Here is a 26,263-nt window from a genome sequence, read left to right as displayed (position 1 = left end):
ATCAATCGTTTAATCGTAGTTCTGAAGAAATTAACTCTCGAGAATTATTGTCGCCGAATGTGTTGCCAGACACAGTAAAAGAACACTGTTAACACTAGGTAGCTACCGAAGTAATGATTCTAGGTTTTTCTTCTAAGGGCTACAATTATTCTGAGTCGATTGAATCGTTTTTGAATCATTTTCGAATTGGATCGAATTGGAATTTCATTTCGATAATGATTCGCTAGACTTGTTCGTTAATTGAAAATTGATATAGTCTTCCTAGAGCATTGCATCAAGTACCACTGTCGCCATGGCCTGATGAGAAATGGTATTTTAAATGCATATTAATGGAAAACGTCGAAAGTCGCATTTAATTTTCTCTCAGATCGAAACAGTGGTCAAACGTCCCACTGTTTTTCGATTGGTTTGTAACTTCGTTCGGATGCTTTCCGTGTGCTCTATTTATTCTGGTGGACCTTTAACCACATGCATACATGCATGGCTGTATGTTATTTGATAAGACCATAAACTCCAAGTAGTTACAAATTCTTGCCATATCAATGTGGCGTTTTTAGTGTTGAAATGGCTATCATCCACCCACCCAAGCAGGCACTTCAATAAGTTTGTTTGAGTGCTAGTTTGAGATTTTCTTCTTTCAATTCGTTTTTTGCTGACAAGGAAAAGTTGGTGCAGACAAATTACATTACTTCCAGCAAGATTCACTGAAAATTTCATGAAAATAGCCAAAATGCACAAAACTTTCACTTGACTTGAGGAACCATAATACAGAAATCTCAAATTACACGAAAACTAATTTGCTTTTACAAAGAACAATCAAAACTACACTTGAAACTTCGCTTTGGACCAGAAAACAAAAGAAAATCTTTGGAGCATTCCGTTCCATGTCTATCATTCTAAGACGAAAAAATAAATAAAATTCTTTGCTCCATTTGTGTATACAGTTGCCGTCCTTCGTGTCTATATAACACAACACACACCAAAAAAAGTGTCAAAAGATGAATTCATTTCAATTTATTTTTCTTTATGCTGGAAAGTGTTGAATTTCTTTTTCCTCTTGCGGTTAGATTTAATAAATTATAACACATCTCTACGACTACGTATAAACTACCTTTGCTTCCTTCTTCATCCACTAAATGTACTATGGATATAGCGAGCGTACACATCTTGCGAGACCACATTTGTGTTGAGGCATGTTCGTACAATTCAGTATATCAATCATAATATATCACTGGAGTGAAATAAACTGAAGGGCTTGAAAGGATTTTTTTTCTTTTTCGAGAGAGAAGGTGTTCATCTGAGTGACATGATAATTTTTGGATTTACCCTTTCGTGGAGATGGTCGCTGTTTTTACGATTGGTTCAATGGTCGCATTTATTAAGCTTATTTCGTTCACAACACAAATATATGAGATTCTGTCGAGAGGTTTCCGTTATCAAAGTTAAAACGAAAAGTTGTTAAATTGAGGAAGATATTTTTTGTGCAAATGTTTTGGGTTACTTATCTAATCGTTTTACTCGTCGATTAGATTGCTTTTAATGTTCCCACATCTCGTTGGATTAGTTGAACGAGTGGCGGGAAATGTTAATGATTGCTGAATATCACCTAGTATCAGTCTAAGAAAATCGGAATGAAATTACAATGAAGTCGTGAGCACTTCTAGGCTTGTTTCTTGTCTGTCTAACTGAGATATAAAGACGCAATTGCTTCTTTCCACGGGATACAATTGGAATTTCTAACACGTGTTGGGCCCAGATCGGAAATATGACATTGAAAAATAGAAGTTTTGGGTAAGACATTGAATGAAAACGTAATTTTGTAGAACTAATTTTATTCCTCGAGATAAAATCGATACTTCTAACAGGTTATGGGCCCAGAATTGAATAAATGGAATTAATTATAAATTGCGAACAAAAAAAAGTTTACAACAGGATTGAAAAAGGGACGACAGATAAAATAGCGATTATAGTACAACTTCAAGTAACTGGTGATTTTCAAAGTTTCAAGCATAGAGGTAGACTACTCATAATTGGGAAGGGGATAACTGTATTACACAGGCACATATGAAAGAAAATTTATCTTGCCCAGCCGCGAGTGAACGGTTGGTCGATGGACAAAATTTCATTTCTTACACAGATAATCCGTAGACCCTCTAAACCCCGGTGCGTCTTTTATAAGTCCATTCTCCATTGCGACATGTATCAGGTTTTAAGAGGAGTTATGGAGATGTACAAGAAATGATTGAATAAGAAACAGTTAAAAGTTATATGCGGCTATAACTTCAGTAAAGTTTAATGGACAAAATAAAGGAAAAGGACAAGAAAAATAAAAGAAGAGGAAGTAGAAAAAGAATGAAGATACAAGAAAGAAATAATAAGAACAAAAACAAGATGATGACAATCAGAAGAAGAAGGTGCAAGGCAGTGTAGACGACAACGAAAAAGAAGACCTGAGACACAGCACTGCTACGAACATAGCACGAACATAGCACGAACATAGCACGAACATAGAAAGTACAGATATGACGTGTTTTCGTTGTATGACACATACAATACAAACAATCCTAAGCGGTAGCTCGTATCACTAAAGCCTCCAAATTTGACACTTGTCAATTCAGTGTTCATGCTAGTAGCAGTGCTGTGCCTGAGACATATTTTGATTGATTTGGTTCGTTGTTGTTCTGATACCTCCCTCTTGTAGGTGAACACATAATTCGTCGAGTATAATTTCCCATTTGATGCCTGTCCTAAAGATACGCTTCCCGTCTGTAAAAAAATATCAGGCGAAACAGTCACAAAACAAATTTGACACATTTTAGTACTCAATCAGTGACCTCAGACGACTAAGATCAAATACTCCACACTTGCTCTGTCACATGCTTCCGCCAGCCGTGACAAAAATAAGCGGTGAGCTCTGGCTAATAATCAACGATTTTTCTTATCTTTTCGAATTGATATTTTTTAACACACCTGATTGCAGCATTCTTTGTTTAGTTCGAACAATTCAACAGCAGTGCTACGTTGCGCTTTTAATAAAAATCAATAGAGCAAAGAAAATCACAAACTTGGTCTATCTTTGTTAATTCAGTCTTTGTCTGTGGAAGCCACAATCACAATTTAAATTTTCGGTTTCTTTAGTATGGCAGCTTCAAACTCAATTGACACTCTAATCGTCGGTGCTGGATTCAGTGGTCTGCACTTACTACAGAAACTTCGTAAGCTAGGCTTTGCTGCAAAAGTATATGAGAGAGGTTCTGACATAGGTGGAACGTGGTACTGGAATCGTTATCCAGGCGTTCGAGTAGACAGCGATCACACATTTTACCAATATTCACAAGACGACATATGGAAGGGATTCGATTGGTCGGAAAGATTTCCGGGGCAAGCAGAACTTGAGAGATATTTCAAGCATGTGGACTGTAAACTGAATCTGAGCAAAGACATTTATTTCAACACAACGGTAACTTCTGCCGAATTTTGTGGCAAGCGCAACCAATGGCTTGTGAAAACGAATATTGATGGTAGAGTCACCTGGGCTAGTACCTTGCTTCTATGCACTGGTGCTGCGGATTTCAGATACACTCCGTCATTTCCCGGTTTGGACCAGTTCAAGGGTGTTACGTGTCACACAAGTTTGTGGCCGAAAGACTTGAACCTTGAAGGGAAACGTGTAGCTGTAATCGGAACAGGTGCCAGCGGTATTCAAGTCATTCAGGAAATTGCCCCTAAAGTTAATCATCTCACTGTTTATCAACGAACTCCCAATATTGCGTTACCAATGCAGCAGTCAATTATTGAAGATCAGACAAATTGGACGTTTCCTTCTGATAAACAGAGGCAGGAAATCTTAACATATTCACGCACTACTTACTCTGGATTAGATATGGAAAGCATACAGCTTGACGGTGCTAATGCTACGCCGGAGGAACGTCGTATCGTATTTGAAGATTTATTCAGACGCGGTGGTTTCCATTTTATTTGCGCAAATTACCGAGATCTTCTATTGAATCGGGAAGTCAACAGTGCAGCCTATGAATTCTGGTGTGAGGTGACGAGAGCGCGTATCAATGATCCAATAAAAAAGGATATTTTAGCGCCATTAATCGCACCCCATCCATTCGGTGCCAAACGAAATTCACTGGAACAAAACTATTACGAGGTGTTCAACCAAAACAACGTTGACATTATTGACGTACGTAAGTCCCCTATCATTGGAATGACTGCGGATGGCATTGAAACCGTTTCAGAAGGAGAAGTCAAAGTAGACGTCATAATATTTGCAACCGGATTTGACGCTCTCACCGGAGCAATTCTCAATATTGACATAAAAAATGACGAACGCAAATCACTCAAAGACAAATGGAGGAAAGGGGTGTGCACGAATGTAGGTATGACAACGGCCGATTTTCCGAACATGTTTTTCTTATATGGTCCACAAGCACCAACCTCTTTCGCCAACGGGCCTAGTCTAGCAGAAATTCAAGGCGACTGGATTATCAGGCTGTTGGTATACATGCGCACGAATAAAATGAGCAAAGTCGTTGCTACCCAAGAGGCAGAACGAAATTGGAAGAAAATGGTTACAGAAGTGTGGAACATGTCTCTACTTCCGGAGGCCGAGTCATGGTATCAAGGCGCCAATATTCCAGGTAAAACAAAAGAGACGCTCATTTTTCTGGGAGGCATTCCACGGTATGTTTCAATATTGGAGGATTCAGCTAAGGATGGCTACAGCGGATTTGTACTTTCGTAGAAATTGAGTTAGGTTAAAATGAGTGTTGAGGTTGAGGGCAATGATGAAAAAGCAAGTGCTCGCTTGACGAAAACAACCGCTACAATAGAATGTAAATTAATCCTAAACCACAGTTTATCATGGTCGCATCAAGTGAATCCGCATCGTGTCTCCAACTGTAGAAAGCTTTGAATGTAATAACTTCAAAGCATATTCGCTGGAACGCGTAATTAAATTTCTTTCAGTTTCCACAAATTGCTTATTAAAAAGAATATTCGCATGGCAAGGCATTACATTTGTAGTAAAAATAGCGTGTCTTGCGGATAGATTAGTTAAAATAAAAAATTCAGATGGGTAATACAACCGTGCAGAGCTTTTCATTCATTTTAAAACTTTATGTCTCTTGTGTTGAGTTGGATGTTCATAATGGTTCAGATTCAGACTCGTACACATTGTAAGCTGTTTTATTCGTTTTAAAGTTTTAGTTTCGGTTGCGAATGCATGTTACCAATTGTGAAACAAATAAGCAATCGTAATAACATCCAAAACATATTCCCTAGCCAAGGGATTGCCTTGCTAAAAAAAACCCAAACGCAAGGAAGAATACATTCCAATGTCTTACAAATAACAATTCGTTACAACGGTTTCTCACCCGAAGTACAAACTCAAACAGTGTCAAAACGGTCAAAACATTCAAACCCTGATAACGCAATAAACTAGTCTGGACTGACGCTCTTTCAAAGCTCAAACCAACAGTCCACGCCATTAGTCGTATAAGTATACGTCAGAGAGAGCTTTTTTCCCCTTTGTTACGATCTGTCAGTTTTTCTATTTTGCGATTTAGTATGGAAATGAAAACTAAAATTGAGATATCTTTGCTGTTTTAAGTGGTTTTTCATATTTTTTTGGACCAAAATGTTTTAAAGTGTATCATAAGTTTTTATACGAGTTTAGTTCAGTAGCAATGTGCTTTGCAGATCACCGTTTCTAGCATGAAGTCTGAATTGACAAGTGTCAAATTAGGAGTCTTATTTAGTGATAAGAGCTACCGCTTAGGGTTGTTTGTATTGTATGTATAATGCTTAGTTTCCTCTTACCAAAAAATTACTCCGCGTGAGAGAAAAAATTGATTTTTTTCAATTTTTGCTTTGTTTATTTGACAGCTCGCTCTCTCACGGAGCAGTTTTTGTTGAGTGGATTGGGCACTTAAAAAGAAAACAACTCATTTATCGTTACAAAATAAACGCAGTGGCTTCAGTGATTTCATTAGCCTCCGAATATTTTCTATGTTCATGCTAGAAGCAGTGTTACTAGTCATACGCGCATATGGTAGTAGTGAAACCGTGAAAGCACGTATAAGACGGTGGGGTTGTATGAGTAAAGCAGCTGAACCAAATTGCGTCACTTTAGTTCGTGCCGAGCCGACTGTACATGTATGTTCGTTTCGTACAGTTATAGTGATACACAGTGGTGTAACCACACGTATCTTGTGTAACTTTCTTCCGCACAAATGCCAAATTTAAAAATTGAGACAAAAAATGGATGAAGCTTGTACCATTCTATTGTGACACCGTTGGTTATATTCAACAGGTGACATGGTGGTGCTGATGCTAACTGGCACCCAACAATTACATGGCTTGTTTAAAAATGACAGCTCCACCGTGATACAGTTTTTTTTTCGCCTTATGCAACAGTTTTTTTGATCGTAGTCTGAATGAACTCCGTTTAATTGTACGGGCATCTCGAATTGTCACAAGCGATGCTTTGTTTTATTAAAAGTTCTTGCAAAAACAACTTACGCCATACGAAAAAGAGCAATAAAATGTTTTGTGTTAATATCGCCTTTTATACCCTTGCAATGCTTTCCATAAAACCAAAGGATCTAAAGATTCCTCCGCACATTTGACGTTTTAATTTGAACGAAATGAATGGGGCGGTGAGAACTTCAACTGCACATTGACGTACAGTGTACAGATGAACATCAAAAATTAGGAGAAAAACTGAAGCACAGATTTTCGGATTTATGGTTTTTTTCACTAGGGAGGAAAAGTGAAAAGTCAAAGTTACATGTGAATTTTAATTGATCCGAGGCGAAGCCGATGTCAATAATCACACGAAATCGTAACATTTCACATTTACTCCCGAGTTTCATTTCATTTATTTATTTCAGTATTTTCAAAGTTCAATTACAAAAAAATCTGAGAAGCGTAGCTCTAGCATGATAAAATCAATTCGAAGGAGCTACAAAAAAAAAATCACAGATGCAAAGACTAAGGTCTCCAAAATGTTCTAATCTTGGAAACGTTTTACAATGTATGCATTTAGCGAGCATTTCAGCGGCTACACAAGGTCAAATGTATGTTTTTTTCCTTGATCTCTAAGTCGCTCTGTTGCTCTCGGCATTTGTTTTTATTTATTTTAAATCCAGAGTACGTTTTTATACAGTAATACAGTCTTAGTGCAGTGCAAGTATGGAAATGAAATAGTTCCCTTGAGTGTGTAGGACTTATCACTGGAAAATCAAATAAATGAAAAGTTTTCTATTTCACTAAATTGGAAAAGTTTATCGTTTCGGATTATTCACAATTCAAATGAATCAATTACGGTATCGGATTTTGTTTTTGTTCTTTCACCGAAAACGTACAAAGAAATATTTTGGGTTAAGTAAAATGGAACGCCAGGATTCACAGGATAGTGGATAGATGAACAAAATTAGAATAGAATAGAAAATAAATTAAAAGTAGAGCAAGCACTAGTAAATTGGTAGATAGATGTATAACGTGTCGAGAATCACAAGAGCCATTTAATTTTGATGTGCTTTCTTTCCGTCGAAACAATTTTGTTATGTGGACCGGATCTGATTGCGTTGATTCAGTATTCAAAGAGAAGACCCAAAATTTGAATTTTTACCGTAGATTTCCATAGCAAGGTAAAGGAGACAGATGCAAAATTTTTCTTTTGTTCTTTGACTTTTGAACAATAGAAAACATAACATTTATCAATTGAATTGAATTGAATTTATTTCACCGCCAAGCCTGGCTGTATAAAATTACATACATCTTATATCTATTACACAAAAATTGAAAACTTTACAAAATACAAAAATTGAAAACTTTACAAAATATCACTGTCACTTGTCATTTAGCCTTTCCATAACTTTATTCTTAAACGTAATCACATTAACACATTCACTCACGACCGTCTTGTGTTCATTAATCAATCTAATTAGCCGCACTATTGGTTGATTCGATAAGTATTCGGTCGTCACCCTTGGTTCAACCAGTAGCTGTAATGTAGATTGTCGAAGGTTGTAGGCGCTTTCATTCCGGACAAAATTTGGTGAAATGATGTCATCCTTGATGTTGCCCATATAGATGTCGAAAGCAAACGCGGCATCCGCTACAGTCCGTCTCTTCTCCAAATTTTGCAGTTTCAGCAACTTGCAACGATCCTCGTACGGTGCCAGTCTATAAGTCGTTGCATTGCTCCGGCTTTCCAACAGATATATAACGAACTGTTTCTGTACGGACTCGATGTCGTCAATGTATATTTGTGCAGTTGAATTCCAGATGGTCGATGCGTATTCCAGTCTTGAACGCACATATGCCACATATAGAATACGTTGAGTTTCTTTCGTGAAATTTCCGTTCGAAAAGTGCTTGATACATCCAACCATCTGTCGAGCTTTGATCGTCATTTGTTCTATGTGATGTCCAGGATGATAGGATTTGTTGAACCGAACACCCAGATCATTAATTTCTTCAACTCTCTCAATGTCGTGATTGCCCATAGTATAATCAGCCTTAATGAACGATGAATTATGTCGGTATGCACTGAATATGTAACATTTGTCATTGTTGAAGTGAAGACGATTTCTCTCATTCCATCTGATCACATTGTCGATGTCTCGTTGCATCCTTACCGTATCTTCAAAGTCGCGTATGATTGATGCCAATTTCATGTCGTCAGCGAACAGTAACGTGCGAGCAAATTCCACAACGTCGACCAAGTCATCAATGAAAATGGTGAACAATACAGGTCCCAGTGAACTTCCAGGTGGTACTCCTGATGGTGACTCGTATAGCCTGGATATAGATTTCCCAATCTGGACAAAATTGGTTCTGCCGATCAAGTATTGCCATATCCATCTTGCCGTTTTCTTGCCAATTCGAAATCTTGCTAGCTTAATAATCAATAACATGATCACCAGTTTGTCGAATGCTGCCTTGTAGTCCCCATAAAACGTATCCAGTTGACAATTGCGCTCGAATGCTTTATGTGCAAGTGTTGTTTGTGCTAGCAAGTTCGTTACTACGGATCTCCTGTTTCTGAACCCATGTTGCGCGCTCTTCAACTGAGGCTGAATCAATTTACTAATTTCACGTTTGACGGCAATATCATGGACTTTCATCAGAATGGTTTGAATGGCGATTACTCTGTAGTTTTTGACGTCGGATTTGGCACCTTTCTTTTTGTAGACAGCAACAATACGCGACATTTTCGATGCTGCAGATATTCTCCCACTGTCGAATGATTTTTGATGCAGCAGCCACATTGGCCAGGCCATTGCTGAAGCACACATTTTTATGACGATCGGCTTGATCTCATCTGGTCCTGCACCGCCCCTCCAATCGAGTGAGTGAATTGCTGCTTCGATGTCAAATAGTGACAAGTTGATATCTTCTGCATCACTCACCGGAACGTATCTTTCCTCGAAGCTCCAGTTCTCTGTATCGGGCACGTATAGCGATTCAAAGTAATCTGCAAACATGTTCACAATTTCTTCCGTAGACGAACCAACTCTGTCACCAAAGTTCATTGTGTCAGGATACTTTTCGGTTCCACCATTCAATTTAGCAAATTTCCAAAATTCGGCAGGGTTCAGTTTGATGTTCTCTTGAACATTGTGCATATGTTCGTTGAAACGGCGGTCACTTTCATCCCTGAATGCTTGATCTGCTGCTTCGTACGCTGCGTCGTACGATTCAGATTTTCTTTTATGCAATTTGTTTCGACGATTTTTCAAACGTTGCAGTTCAGCCGACCACCATTTGGGTTTGTTCGAGTATTTTTTGATGGTCTTCTTCGGTACGTTCTGTTCAATTAGAGATTTCACTGTTTGAACGAAAAATGTGTAAGCCGAGTCCACATCTCTAATCATGAATTCGTGTTGAAAGTTGATCGCTTCCAATTGCTGCGCCATTCGTTCATAATGTCCTTTTGAATACTGATAAAACGTAACATATTCCACATTGACCGATGATTTGGCGTCGTAATCCATTTGTATTTCATACGGAATGTGTCTGTCATCTTGCTGTGATTGTTCAATAATAGTATGTCGGTCTTTAGCTACGTTGACTGCAGCAGAATTATTCACGAATAATAAATCCAAAACGTTTAATGCATTGTTGCGGAAATTCGATAATTGCGACATCGGCAGGCTGAGCATTCTGTCCAAAAAGTCGAGCGCATCAGTTTGATAACACGAACGATTTCCATTGATGTTGCGATCGGTTGGAGCGTACGGTAAATAGGCGTTTTCGTCATCATCATCGAGAGACCAATTAATGTCGTGCAGATTGAAGTCGCCAAGGACAATTATTCTGTGATTTCGATATTTCTCTACGACGAGTTTCACATTATGATAATGTTTCGCAGCAATGCTTGGGTCGAACACACTCATGTAGCAAACGTACAGTATTAACGGTTGTGGTTTGATGCATATCTCAATAGCCAAAAATTCACTTGCGTCATCCGGTCCAATTGTCGAATTTATCATTACTGTTCTGCTGTTCAACGAATGATGAACCAAAATTGCCACACCGCCCGAGCGCCGCAATGCTTGATTTGCTCGGTCACAACGATATACTTTGAACTTGTCCGGAAAATATACGCTGGAGAATAATCCATTGTCTAGCCAGGTTTCGACGAAGATAAGCACCAAGTATACACAGAGTTCGATTTTCATACTGATGTTTCGTTTGTTTGCGATACTACGGACGTTGTTATAGTAGATTGGCAATGTGTGCATACGTTCAGTTTCGTTGTTAGGATTCATCGAGTTTGATGGTTCCAATGCCATGGCTTCACTGGTTGGTTCACTTGCGGTTGAGTTTCGGAAGAACGATGTGATGAGTGATTGCGATTTGCAGTTGATGGTATTGGAAGAAAAACTCAAATTATTTGGTGTAGAGTCTGAGATTGCTTGGCGAGAACATATACTGTTCAGTGTGTTACCTGAGTGGTTTCCATCGGTGTTGGTTCCAGATTGTTCGGCCGGCTCGGCGAGTTTTTTGACTCTTCTCCTTGACGTGTCATTTGACCCACTCTTTCACCAGTTGACGGTTTATCCTTGATTTCGAATTCGCGGATTTGACTGCTCGACGGCCAATACATTGGCTGCATCAGAGTACTGAAATTCGCCTGTTTGCATCCGATGATATCGGATTTTGTTTTTGTTCTTTCACCGAAAACGTTACAAAGAAATATTTTGGGTTAAATAAAATGGAATGCCAGGATTCACAGGATAGTGGATAGTTGAACAAAATTAGAATAGAATAGAAAATAAATTAAAAGTAGAGCAAGCACTAGTAAATTGGTAGATAGATGTATAACGTGTCGAGAATCACAAGAGCAATTTAATTTTGATGTGCTTTCTTTCCGTCGAAACAATTTTGTTATGTGGACCGGTTCTGATTGCGTTGATTCAGTATTCAAAGAGAAGACCCAAAATTTGAATTTTTACCGTAGATTTCCATAGCAAGGTAAAGGAGACAGATGCAAAATTTTTCTTTTGTTCTTTGACTTTTGAACAATAGAAAACATAACATTTATCACTTTGACATTGCTATGTAAATCAAGTCTGAATCGCACTTACTATGTCCGTTACAAACACGATTTACTTACAGTGTACCTACCCAGTCGGAAGGAACGCTTTATTTGTAATATAAGAACCTTTTTGTAGTTTATGGAAGTAGCGGTGGATTGACTTTGATACATTGTCGATTTGATTCAGTTCAATGTTTTACATGTTTACGGCAACCTATTCTGCAATTTATAACATCCTTGTCATTCCTGCCGAGATCCCTGTTACGTTTCATTTAATCGTAAAGACATAAAGTAGAAAATTCCTTTAAAAAAGCACCCGAATGACCATTGAATTTCCGATATTGGCATTATATTGAATAATTTTACAGTCGTCGACACACTCAGATATTAAGTACAATTATTATTGACATAATAATATTTGTTCCTTCGAAGAAAGAAGAAACGAACAACTAAACACAAAACAGACGCAAAGGAATGTTATGTTTGTTCCGTCTCTGTCCAGACAATTGTTGGGTTCGGCCAAAACAAAAAGTCCGACCAGACCCATGTCAAACTTTCATGAACAATATTTGCTAAAATTTCAATTCATCTCGCCAGAGAGGTTACATTTCTATATATATATTCAATGTCTCAGCAAAACTTTTGTAGACACAAAAAACAACACAACACTTCCATTCACTGAAAAGGAAAACCTTTCACTTTCAGTTATAGCATGTTGTTGGTTCAATATATTCCACAGTTTTGAGAGACTGTCCATCCAGAACAATGTGTATTACGATTTCTAATCGTTATCCCAAAAATGTTTTATGTAAACATTTTGAGCAAACACGATATGCTTTTAAGTGACTGCAAGTGCCAGAGAAATCAATACGCTTGACGGTGGTGGTAAAGTGTATTTTGTGTTATAATAAAATTAAATTAAATTGAAGGAATTAGGTCTCGTCAAATAAATTACCGAAATAATAGGACAATAGACAAAATGGTATCAAATCAATAGACAGATTTAAGAAAATAATTTTTGCCGTCATGGACCATTTACAAAGTAGGTACTTACTTAAGAGGGTAGACATGTCTGACAAAACGTTACACTTCACAGTATGAAGTTCATATATTTTCTTTCTTCCATCCATTTTGACGTACGCGAGATGGATATTTGATTTAAAAACCCCTCTCCACTCTGCAACATAAAGCATACTGGCACCGATACTAGATTAAGGGGTGTTTGGGTTTGCAATATAAAGTAACTCCGCCTAATATGGTGACCATTTATTTGCAATATTTGAATAACCCTTTAAGAGGCATAATTGTTCCTCCTAAGACACACTCCAACATGATTCTTCTTAACAATTGATACTTGCTCCATCCAACGATCACAACTCAAAACAACTAGGAAATTCGGAAAAGCGCAATAATTTAAATTTGAAAACACAAATTTTGACTAAAATATGTAGATTTTCTGTCACTTATTTGCTGAAATCAACGTCTACAAAAAATTATTTTATTATTTAGATCAAAAGTTTGGCTGCCCATATGTCCCCTTTACTGAAATCAGCATTTTAATCGAAATGACATCATTTTTAAAATCCCAACAAAAATCTCTTCGAGAAAAGTGTGACGCAGTCTTTGAAATACAATTTCTAAAATGAATGATATCGCTAGAGTTGACGCTTTCAGCTTCGTTACGCAAAAGTTAAATTTTACACCCAATTAGTTCAAACAAGCTGGCTTAGGTTTTCTCATCATCTGCCAAATAATTTTTACAAAAAAAAAATTTAGACTGGAAACAACCAAAATTTTACCAAAAAAATCTGCGTCGCAAAGTGGCAAATGTTCAGGAACAGACCAGCAAGAAAATTTATCTGCCACATGCGACGCAGATTTTTTTGGTAAAATTTTAGTTGTTACCAATCTAAATTTTTTTTTTTAAAAATTATTTGACAGATGATGAGAAAACCTAAGCCAGCTTGTTTGAACTAATTGGGTGTAAAATTTAATTTTTGCGTAACGAAGCTGAAAGCGTCAACTCTAGCGATATCATTCATTTTAGAAATTGTATTTCAAAGACTGCGTCACACTTTTCTCGAAGAGATTTTTGTTGGGATATCAGTCGTTTTAGAAGTGTAGTCAACACTGCTTTTTATAACAGTTTACAGTTTTAATTCAAAAATTTTACGAAATTCGAAAATTTGACGAAATTCTAAAACTTGACGAAATTCGAAAATTTGACGAAATTCGAAAATTTGACGAAATTCGAAAATTTGACGAAATTTGACGAAATTTGACGAAAATCGAAAATTTTACGAAATTCCAAAATCTGACGAAATTCAGAAAATTTGACGAAAATCGAAAATTTGACGAAAGTAATTCTCTATCTGCCACCATTCAAGAAATATCTCCAAAACCCCAATTGACCCACCCATTTCCAACTTTCGACATTTTTCACATATGCCCCTCTGTTCTACTCGTAAAACTCTGAGACTTTGCCGAAGAAAGTAACTCTCTATCTGTCACCATTCAAGAAATACCTCTAAAAACATAATTGACCCACCCATTTCCAACTTTCGACATTTTTCACATATGCCCCTCTGTTCTACTCGTAAAACTCTGAGACTTTGCCGAAGAAAGTAATTCTCTATCTCTCATAACCCAAAAAAATATTAGGCCTTTCATCCTACGCTCGAGTAGCTCAAAATTTGGTTACTCTAATCACTCTAGCTCAAACGAATCTGCCCCGATTTTTTTAATTATTTTTTTGTTCGAATCGTGTTACGAATACCTTTCATTTGATGGGTCGCACGCCTCTGTAGGTTTCAAACCAGCTAAGCTACAGCCGAAAACGCGTTCCCGACCCTCGAAAACCACACTCAGAAACCACTTCGAGGCCAATAAAACAAAATTCTGGTTTTTCCTGGGGTAATGGCGTATCACATTTTCATTTTTATGCCCACCCTGAGGTTCCTGCAAAATTTCATGGAGATTGGCTGACTAGTTTCCGAGATCGACCGTCGATAGATAGATAGACAGATAGACAGATAGACAGATAGACAGATAGGCAGATAGACAGATAGACAGATAGAAACATACAGAGTAAGTTGAAAGATTTTGATTGTTTGGAAAACGTTAATTTGGTGCATTCTCTATCAAAATGACCAACTTCAAAACGATGTACCTCCGGCAATTTTAAAGTTACATAGTCGAGTGATAGCTCGTTTTGCTCGTATTTGAAGCGCGAATAAGATAGAATAGGATTTGTGGTGATACAGGCCAAAGGAAAGAAACTTAAATTCTCGCCTATATATAGTTGCCGCGTCTCAAAAAATTTTCTTCGTTCTTTTTTTGGAAGTTAGACTGCGTCAAGTCCTCCGCTAACGCTCCGGACATGATCATTTTTCGGAAATGATTCGATTTAGTGTGACGCCATTTTATTATATTTTGATAATGTTCCAACCTATTGCAGTTTGTTTTTTAACATTTGTGAAATTTAAGGATTTATTTTTAAAATTTGTGACCGCAATTCCAACCGAATCAGTGGCAGTTTTTCATATAGTACGCTCCTGTGTTGTGATATTTTTGGTGTTGTCAGGAAAGTGAGCAGTTTTGTGAAAATTTTAGCTCAAAACAGAGGTCAATATTCGAGTTTCGGGTTTTGTGGTAGGAAAAAGTACCTATGCCTCTTAATTTGAATAATAGGTTCAGAGACCCAAGCCATTTAAGCGCACGATCGGACAACGTGAGAATGCTTCCAATTTTTACTTAAAGGGTTTGAGGGAAAAGCCTCACTACTTCACTAGTTAAGTAATAGTAGGTTACTATACAAGCCAAGTAATTTGCTATCTCGTATCCAGATGAGTAAAATTATCATAGGGCTTCAGCCTGAGGTAACAAATTATTTTCCATGCACTGCATTGGGTTTTACCCTTGGTTGGTAGGTTGGTTTCGCTTACTAGTACGGTAAAGGGTCTTACCTAGGAGTGGAAGAGCCATATTTACTTCCTACTAAGGTAAAAGTTTTTTTTTTGCAACTTTTTTTGTCAACAATAAGTTTTTGGTTATGTCTCTATGGATGATGTTTTGACAGCTGAAATAACAGAATCAACAGACCTACCCTACATGTTCAATGCCATTTAACGAGAAATTAACAAATTTGCAGATTGTTTAAATTTATGTAATCTGGACAGGTTTCTCCAAGTTGGTTAAGCTATGACCTTCAAACCAATTTTATCTTTAAAAGTAACACATTCGTGTGTGCTATAACTGGTTCTACTATTTCAAAAAAGATTTTGGTTTAGAGAAATCATCAAAAAACGAATATTTTCCGCCTAAATGTAGGCTACCAATTTGCAAAGGGTCCATAGCTCTTAACGTGCATGGATGGCATTTCAAACGTCCTTGAAAATGATCTATAGACAATTGGTCGAAATAGTGGAAGATTCGATATTGATTATATGTCCGGTGTGTGTGTGAAAGGTCAACTTGTGTGACGTCAAACCGTTGCCTCAATTCTTTGTAAAAACTTTAAAATTATTCAAACTTTCACAAAAGGTGTTGAATTTAAGTCAATAAAAAAGTTCGAGAACCTGTTGCAACTTAGCTATGGACTGAATTCGTTGTTTTAAATTATGTCGCATGATCATTGCTGTTTCTATTTCTATTTCAAATTTCAAGCACACGCAATAATACTCACTATCTCACGCAAAAGAAATGAGTTATAACTGCTTGGCTAACACGTGTTTTGTATTCGGTCAATGGTATCTGTAAAGGCTTCGATAAAATAAAACAATTTTAATTCCACCGAATCTCGTAGAAGATATCATTAGTTGCACATGTGAAAATCATAATTCATATCTGAAGCATTACTATGTTCGGTGTGTACATGTGTATCTCCACATCCATACATAAACCACTCATACGCAGCATTGTCGTGTAATATTCTTTCAAAAACAATATCTCCCCATATAAATAAGCAGAAACCCTCTCAACATATAGCATCATCGTGATTGAAATAGAATGGTGTGTTAAGTGGGTGGAGTACATTCCGGGGATCAGTTTCCATGTGAAGATACAACTTTTTGTTTATTCTCTTACCCGACACGGGTCGTTATTGATGGGTTAAAAAGACTTAAGACCTCCGGTTCTGATTTGAGGCTTAGTAAACGATAATTTGATGGGGGACGGTTGCGAAAAGCTAACAACGAAAATGAGGTTAACGCTTTATTAATTTTATGTTGACCATTCGGAAATGCACGGGCACATTTGTTGTTTTATAGATATCCTTCTCCCAGGTCTTTACGGTTGTTCATAAAAATATTACAGACATAAAACGGTCTGTGTTTAGGGTTTATTGTGGATTTTATAGATGAGTACGGCAACGGCAACATTTTGCAACAGAAAAACGACAGTGGTAATATTAATATGACAAGCGAAATGACAATGGGCATAAAATGGTTGTGCCTTGGTGAGCAGTTTTTAATAGTTAACCATAACATGACATGTTATTATCATTTTTATAGCTTGAGCTTGTTTGTTTAATTATGATTCCATCGAAATTGATCTTCTTATTTCTCGTTTCTATAAATGGCAAATTTCGTTTTTTTAAAAAACTTGAAAATTTGACAGTAATGGAACGAAAGCGCTGAGGTGCTATGTAAACCTAATCAAATGCAATAAAATAGAATTGGATCGACGTGGTTGTGGACCAAGCCTACATTGTTTCCTTTTACTTCTATATTCATTCTAACCACTGCCAAATCTTGTACTTCATTTGTTTCAACACGAATTTCAAATTTCTTCGAATTCTCTTCTTTTTTAGCACTAACAAAGTGGCAGAAAAGCCGCTTGCTTGAAGCGTTTGCCCTATGGCGATGAAGTGTGGCAAGACGATCTGAGACAAGACTTAATATTGGCATGGAACGCAATGGTGGACGGCCATACCTGATGGACGATGCCCATGGACCCAATCAACAAAAAAAAATGTATGTCAAGCCCGATCCGTTGCTAAAGGCGCGAAATGCGAAGGAAATGTAAAGTCGAAATTCATAATCTACCATGGCAAACTAGAAAAAGTTTTCGGTTCTGTGAAAACTGCAACAAGAAATACGGTGCAATGGTAGAACCATACCATCTGACCGATTGGTCAACGCAATGGGAAACTCATTCTTGTGCAGTTAAAATTGTCATAAGATTGATCCACAATTCGGCATTGTTCGGTAGGTAAATCTATCACTTCATTTGATCGAAGATTCAAATTTCACAAATCTTTTACTTTATTTGTTTAGAACTTTCTTTATTTGATTAACGATCGACGAATGGACTTCGTTCATTTACGATGGTTGGTGGCGCTACGTGAGTTTTCCAATGAAGAAACGGTTCCGTTGCCGCCAAAACGAATCTAAGCGCAACCATTTATCTTTCAGAAGATGTCGACGGTAGCTTACTTCATATACCGGGTGGGAGAATGATGGGGCGAATAGCATTAACACCGTCTACTATGTGAAAATTTAATTTCTAATAAAAGATTTTTTTCTAACATTTTTGTAATATAATAATTGTATAACTAAATCGGCGTTCGGACAAACTAAATCACCATACCATGGCCCGTAACATAAGCGTACAAAACGGTAGCACTAACAATCACAAGTAAATAAAATTTGGCCATTTTCGTTAAATTTCCTTCTTCTCCTAAATTGGTTCAGAACACTTGTTTTCTGCAGAATTGGTCTTTGTCCTGAATTCAATTTACTGAATGTACTGAATTTGCATTTTATCTTTTTCTAGTAAATGTTTTGTCTTCGCGTGAAGAAGAGTATCCGAGGTTTTCGTCTGAATAACACCGATCACATGAATGTCTTAAATAGAAGATTAAACAATGTTGAATGGTCATAAATGGTTTTGATGTTAAAGTTAAATTACCTCTTTCCTTAGGCTCATCGTCCATTTTATTATTTGAGTCCAATTATCATTGTCATATTCCTCCTTGTTGTCATTGCCGTCAGTTCCAAACATTAGGTCGTTCATACCGTTGCGGATTTCCTGTTCGTCAAATTATTTCCCAATCGCTCTAAAGCTTAACGCTCTTTTGCTCGATATTTCTGTTGATTTTTCAATCGATTTGAAGTTTTCTTTGGAAAACCACTGCAATCGATGTTTCTTGTTCGATTCAAGTCTGCATTCTGTTAGAAGATATCTGATGTGGGCTTTATCTTCAACATTCAATTGATTTCGTAATCTTTGTTTTGGAACTCGCAATACACCACAATATTTTGACGTTTTTCACTGCTCGTATTGACATATGTCCATTATTACTTATGCCATTTTCAAATACGAGGCTACGAAATGTGGATTGGTTTCACCACCAATTGCGTTAATGACTTCTGCACAAATTTTGTCTTTAGTTGGTTGTTCTGCTCTGTCTTCGGTTTGCTTGATAGAGTTGCGAATTCGTTGGTGCAACGTTATGCGTTTAATTGTTGCATTGAATCTGAATTCGATCACAACCATGAATTACGTAGTTGCGCCAATGAGTATTGTGTAATTGAAATTTTTGTGCCAGAAGTTGTTCTTCGCTTTATGTCATGTGGCGAAGTGTGGAAAGTCGACGACTAAGCCATCCTTAAGTTCGCGAGAACTTTTTGTTGGATGCGCACGTTACCAATTGCAATCAGTTCATCATCGTCGAATCAATAGAATCGACATGGTCCAGACTGAATTGAAGGCTTGTTACATTAACGCCAAGTTTATATCTTCGAGCATAGAACTTCATATGATCCGTGATTCAAACCGTAGTAAATACCGCGTTCCTCTTTCAACATTTTTTCCACTTGTTGCTTTTGTTTAACGTTAAATATCGGTCCGTTCAGTGGCTTATCAGTTATTTTACTGGAATTTGGATCAGCAGAAACCAGTTCGATCTCATCGGAATTGTCAGTATCGAAACCGAAAGTCTTGTAGTGGTCGTTGTTCTTGATTGGCGGTTCATTGATAGCTTGGAGAACGTTAAAGGTTAAACCAAGGGCCCTCTCAATAGAACAAACTGAAAAATTAAAATGAAAAATCATATGTTTAAATGTGTGTGTGACAGCTTCGTGTGCAGACAGTATAGGGACTCTTAATGTCAAAAGTAAGGGACTCATAACGTCAAAAGAATAATGTCAAATTTATGGTCCCAAAAATGTCCGCGAAATTTTGAATATTATTACTTCAAACGAAATGCAAATTAAAAAAAATATATTTTTTCGTTATAAGTGGTGTTTGTGAATGAAAGTTAGTTGAATTAGTTTATATGTGGTCTGTTTCATATTTCTTAAATTCATCACATTGTTTTCTGGCTTGATTTTGCAAATGATACAAATATCTGCAAGAATAAATTGCAAAAACATTTTTAAATTCGTTATATTTCAATATCAAATTGTAATTTTACCAAAAGTTTACAATTTTTTGTAAAAGGATGTTTCCTTGAAGTTCAATAAATGTGAAAAGGAGTCTTGTTTTGGTTTTCTGTGTACGGAAATTCTGTTCTTGCAATTTGCGCCCCTGGACAAATGTGGACAAATTCGGTTTTGTCGGATCAGGATTTCTAAAGGCATTTTCAATTCATAAAAGAAATTGAAAACTTCATTTACTCTTTTAATTGTAACTCATACACGTGTTATGAACGAATAATGAATGACAACATATGTATGAATGGAACAAGACAATTATTGTAATAAAAAAAAGGAAGAAGCAAAGTTGACGTTTTTGGATTTAGTGGTGTGTGTGATATGATTTTTCAATGAATTTCGGGTCATAATTCCTCTAGGTAGTCTACCTCTATGGGTTAAACAGGTAAAATGTTAGTCGTTGCACTTTAATTCAATACTGATCGTCATTGCGATAGTTTTTATGTAAATTCGCTCTTTGAAAGGGTAATTGAACGTTCCAAGAAGGTAGGACAAACGAATTTAATGAACTTGTGATGGAACTAATAAATGTGTGTGTCTGTGACTGTGTGCCCTTTGCTGCAAGTAAAATCGGCATACGTTATTGCGTTTCTTTTGCCACTAAATTACAGAGCTGCACTTAAGAATCACCGCACTAGTTGACAGAAATTTTGTATGAAATGTTAAATGTTGTTGCATAAATTAGGGCGCTAGCTTATTGTTATCGATCAATATCATAAACTATATTATATTATATCGATGTTGTTACCTTTGTTTTACAAGTGTGGATGTTTGAACTGACAGGTGACGCAAAAATTTTGAACTAAAACCACAATACTTGTGCGAGTAAAGCCTTTTGGATTTTTCTATGAAAATTTGTGGACTTTTTATGAATGAGCCCCGAGACGTTGACTGCGTGCATGAGTTCCGTGGTGACAGGTGCCAATAGAGTATTTTTCCACATTTTTTCTAGTGCCAAAGTTTTTATGATACACTGCACCATTTCAGTACTCTATTTTGAGTACCGCACACATGCTTGAAGTGCGTTGATTTGAACCAATTATTTACTGCATTTGTTCTATTATTTAACATACATTTTGAACGTACCAAGGTGAAATAGGTTTTCGAAAAGCAGCCACCATATGTCACCTCTTAACTTACCCAAATAATGAGACGAGACTTAAAAACTGACTGTGTCAACCATTTCAATAACTTCAAATTCTTCAGTTCAATACCGAATTATGTTTGACGTTTATCAAAGGTCCAACACTGAAATTATTCCAAGTTTTCCATCGCTTTATCATATTCCACCATAATTTCACATGTTATCTGAAACAAACCAGATTTTATGTTTAATTTTTTTTTACATTTTCTCTGAAAGAAAAATTATTTCATAAATCTCTTCCGTTTGAATAACTGGGTAAAATAAAGAAAAATGAAAATTGCGCTGGATATTTTCGATCAATTTATTCCAATCATTGGGCTGTTTAAAAGGATAAGAAAAATTATCCATTCATTTGGTTCACATAAATTATTTCTGTTTTAACATCAACCCCGAATCTTTTGTTTTGGCAATAATTTCATTTACATTTTACGAATGCTTCTTATAATGGATAATAAACAGCAATAACCAACATTTTAGACTCAAGAGTCAGGATCATAGTTTGCTTCTTTAATGAAGAATATTTGTTATGGCTACGAGTTAAACTAGGTCTACAGTAAAGTAGACACGAACGCCTTATCTTTTAGTGGTAGTGGTGCTAGTCGTGCATTACTTGTTTGTTTGTTTTGACACATCACTGACGACGAATCTGTTACATCCGTAAAAAATGTTCAATCTGGACCACCAACTGAACATGAATTTTTCGAACCACGCCTTGAAGTATGTAAATTAAGAAAACTAGGCGCGTAACTAATATGTCGTCTAAGTGTAGGTCACATTGACATTATGTACTATACAAATTCATCATATTTAGGTACGTTCAGTGTGTCTGTATAGCCACAAAACATACCTCAACCATCCAAATTATGAAGTTGTAATGAAATACACGAAGTTTGTCTGACATGATAATAGAACCCCGGGTCATTTTGGTGGAACGATCATTGCCGCTTTTTTGGTCTTTTTTCTTCTATGGGCGCTTTGTCTGGCTGTTCCAAATTTTTTTTAGTTTGTTAGTTTTGGTAGTTGTGTTAGTCGGTAGTTGGTAGTTGTGAACTGGATTGACATTCAAAATTGCAAAGCCTCCATGAGCAAATCAACATCAGGCAAATAATAATTATCTGTTATCTGATAACCGATAGCTCACAGGTAACAATGCAATTCGAAAATTTGGAAGTTGGTTGCTGACTACTAAGATTGTAATTGACTACAAACGAAATTTTTGGAAGAGATGTTTACTATTCGAGAACTGTGTACTGACTGACGAAATTATTCTATCTGCTTGCCTATAGATCATTTTCATTATACGGTACTTGTCAACGTAACCCCACTTAATTTTTCGTCAAGTAGTCCTTAACCTCAATCAATTGACGATAACTGCGTACAATTTACTGATTTTTATATGAAAATCGTTCGTTCAATTCATTCGATATTTTTCGACATGTCTGACAGTTGACAGATCGTGTCTGACATTTACAAGGTCATGAAAATGATCTATTTAAAGCTTGAATCTTTTGTTAATAGAGAGGTATGGTAGAAATGTTTACTGTTTGAGAGCTGCACACCGACTGATTAAATTATTTAGGCTGCTTTCCTATTTATAATTCGATAATTTGGTAGTTGAATTCCAATGCTGGATGTCGACGGAACTATTCTTCCTGCTTGCCTATTTATAGCTCAGGTATTTGGTAGTTGGTAGCTCCAGAATTGAGAAAATTGACAGAAAGAAAAATGACCTTACTAGGCTAAGCAATAGAGGTGGACTAGTTTTTAGCCCCGTACGAAGTACTGGGGGCTTATAAGATTAATATGCCGTTTGTAACACGTCGAATTGGAAGCAGACAGTAAGGGCAAAGCATTTGGTTATGTTCATAGATTACGAATCCGCAATAAAAAAAATGTCCGTCCGTCCGTCCGTGACCCCTCTAGCTTGAGCAAATCACAACCTTTTTTCAAAATTCTTTTTTTCCCCGATTGGTATCGACAAAAGTAAGGTCAAGTTCGAAAATGGGCATGGTAGGGTCGGCCCTTCCAGAGCTAGGGCCCTATAGGTGTTTTTCAGTCTTTCGACGATATCTACCGAAATACGCACGCAATAGCTGCTTGTGATATATCAAATGAAAGGTATTGACGAGTAGAACAAAGTTGCTGAACATTGTTTTTGTGTAGGATGCAACGCGAGCTTGTTGGTAGGGCTCAAAGGTCGTTACTCGGCCCTAAGTGTTTTTTCCACATAAATCGAGTAAATCTCATCCGATTTTGCCAGATTTAGTTTTTTATGGAAGGTAATTGAATACCGAAAAGAACGTGGCGAAAAAAGTTTCAAATTTGGGCCCTTGGACTAAGGCCGCTACTCGGCCCTAAGTGTTTTTTGCACATCCGATTTTGCTAGTTTTGGTTTCATTTGAGAGATAATTGAATACCAAATAGAAAATAATATCGTAAATTGTTGGTTTTATTTGAGAGGTACTTCGTACGGGCTTTCGTAATTGCGCTATGCGCAATTTTAAAAATGAACACTTTCAGTAAATTTGACCGTGCCCAACTTGACTTGCATTTTGGTAACAGACGCATTAGAGGGTTGTAGACGTATTAGGGTTCCGGGCGTATTACGGCTACGGACGTATTATGGTTACGAACGAAATAGGATTACGGGTCGTACGGGGCTAAGTCGCAGCAAACGCTCCGACTGTTCTGATGCCTTGTTTTTTTCCGCCACAGGCACTTTCCCAAAGTACCCACATGAAGAAGGCGGGACCGCCGAATCATTCACATTCATCGAGCCATAGGTTTCTTCCATCGTACGGTAAAAACGAATTTTGACAGGCCGAAAACAACCGACCCGTCATCCACAGGAGCAAACATAACCGCAACTTAAACAAGTTTGTTTGTTAAAACTTCAAAGTGAGGTTGTGTTGGCTTCTCTGTGGATGACGATTGACATTTTGATCGGCCTTGGAAGAAATCTATTCCCGTTAATGTTAAAGGTTTGCTTCATATTTTCAACGTAATTACTTTTGTAAATAAGCTGTGTGATATTAGCAATTTCTAATCATGTAATTGTTGTTTAAGTTGCATGCTTATAAGGTCGAAATCGTGCCTGCTCTGAATTCATCAAAATTGATCAGAGTAAATCAATGGAAAATTCTTATTTAGAGAAACGGGTAATCTGAAAACTTGCCAAGTCGGGTTAGGTCTTAGGTTACACTTTTTCAGGTAAAATCAGGGCTCAGGTTAATTCAGGTTAGGTCAAAATTGTTAAGTCAGGTTTTAGGCAAGAGGTTGCTTACTATTACTGATTAACCAGTGATTCACCATTTATAAACCAGGTCAAATATGGTAACTTAGCTACCTGACTCAGAAACTTACTTTGTAAATGAACTCAGGAGTTTTATTCTTTCATAGAAACTAACTGTAGTTATTCTACTGTAATCGTCTGTCCAATAATCAAACCTGTAATAGATGTTGAGCTGTGACAATGTAGGCCATTATAAGGTAACTCATTTATCACTGTTTTTGCTTGTAACACGAATCTAATAACAGCAAATTCCTCTTTTGGTGTGGACTGTTGCACTAGAAAACGATACAATTGGTTTATTGCAATTTCCCTATTCCATTCTGTACTACAGAATCTGTACGATGGGTTGTCGTTTACGTTTCAAATTGACCGAGTTTACCTAATTTACGTATATACAATGCATTTGACTGATATGAGGGTGTGTGTTAAGCGATCCGAAATTTAATTTACTTAAAGTTGCAGAAAATCATTTGAAATTGAAATTGAAATAATAGAAGTAATGTGTTGTCAGTTTCCTTTATGCAAATCATTACACCGTGGAAATTGTTTTATTTGTTCTGCTTTTTTCGTTTTTCTTTTTTTTAGAGAGAGAGAGGAAAAAGGAAAATAATAGAATAGCAAATAAGGCCAGGGTGGTGGAAATATTTGTCTTTAGGCGGTAGATATACACACATTACGAAGAATGGAATGGTGAATGAGAAGAAACAATAAAAAGACTTTCCTATATATCATTCTTTGCCGTATAATGTATACATCCACCTATATAATACGTAACTGGTTAGAGATGTTTATATTGTTAGATGTCTAGGAACACGGGGTGGTTATATTAGAGAAATAAGAATTGAGAGTCTCCAGCAAAGTAGCACACACAAAAAAAAAGAACCGACCTAAATATTCGGCGCGATTATTTCATGCTATATATACAAAACGGTTACAAACCAGATACAGGAGCGTAAAAATAATAAGGAAGCGAATTGACGAAGGGAAAATAATATAATTGCGAAAATGTTAGACAAATTATTTACTTGCGAGTAATTCGAAATGAAAATGTTCGTTTGTTTTATATTAAAAGGAGGGAAAAAAAGGAGAAGAGAAAATACCCAAGGATTTGCATAAGAAATTCATGCCGTTAAATTCGTTGAAAACGTTTCGTGACTAATTTTTAATTATTTTCTTTATTGGAAGTGGAACATTTTATTATGTGATGGGTGGCTTTATTGAAAATAATTTGGGCAAATTTACTGATGGTAACTGTATAAGTGGGGGTGTATAGTATTCGTATGCAGGCTAGGAGATAGAACCAAATGTCCACACTCCATACGAATTAGCTACATCGACTAGTATTGGCATTTACATGTGGAAATGTTGGTTATTTTTAAGTCCCGAAACGCATTTCTACGTTTATCGTTTTACGATATCTCACTCTTAAGAGCAATGCGTGCTTAGCGATATGCTCAGCTAAAAAAAGTTTCGTTAAGCATCAAAGAACAAAGACAATTTTGGTCGAAACACGTTTTCGATACCTCGTATCACGGCAGAGTAAATTAAACCAGTCAGGAGCGCTTGAATTGACTAGAGACCTGAATTATCTAGCAGCCCTATTTTTGCGAATTTGCTAATTTATGTCAGTGGTCATTCTCATACAGTGTATTAGATCCGTGAAATGAACCGCTTCTGCCTGGTTTAGTTTACTTACCGTGTGTTTTAAACGGGATTTTAAGCTCGCTCACATCTATTTTCAACGTTGAAGAAATATCTTACTTGATCAGTTGGTTTTTGTTGTTGTCGCTTAATTTTGTAGTCAGTGTCAATAACAGATGACAGTAAAGTGT

At 36.8% G+C, this 26,263-nt stretch overlaps 1 protein-coding gene across 2 annotated transcripts; it reads left to right on the top strand.

Annotated features, from left to right (window-relative positions):
* The first annotated feature begins 3,043 nt into the window (after nucleotides 1–3,043).
* Nucleotides 3,044–5,094, top strand: LOC119066613 (baeyer-Villiger monooxygenase-like). 2 transcript variants are annotated; one of them, XM_037169173.1, is made up of 2 exons: nucleotides 3,044–4,784; nucleotides 4,817–5,094. In XM_037169173.1, the coding sequence occupies exon 1, from the start codon at nucleotides 3,140–3,142 to the stop codon at nucleotides 4,751–4,753; it is 1,614 nt and encodes a 537-aa protein (XP_037025068.1). In that variant the 5' UTR covers nucleotides 3,044–3,139; the 3' UTR covers nucleotides 4,754–4,784; nucleotides 4,817–5,094. The 2 variants fall into 2 exon arrangements, with proteins under 2 accessions (XP_037025068.1, XP_037025069.1); XM_037169174.1 differs by having other exon boundaries at nucleotides 3,044–4,788; nucleotides 4,821–5,094.
* The last annotated feature ends 21,169 nt before the right edge of the window (nucleotides 5,095–26,263 follow it).

This window comes from Bradysia coprophila, chromosome IV, assembly GCF_014529535.1.
Source record: "Bradysia coprophila strain Holo2 chromosome IV, BU_Bcop_v1, whole genome shotgun sequence".
Taxonomy (NCBI): Eukaryota; Metazoa; Arthropoda; class Insecta; order Diptera; family Sciaridae; genus Bradysia; species Bradysia coprophila.
This window is presented reverse-complemented; position numbering and strand designations above follow the sequence as displayed.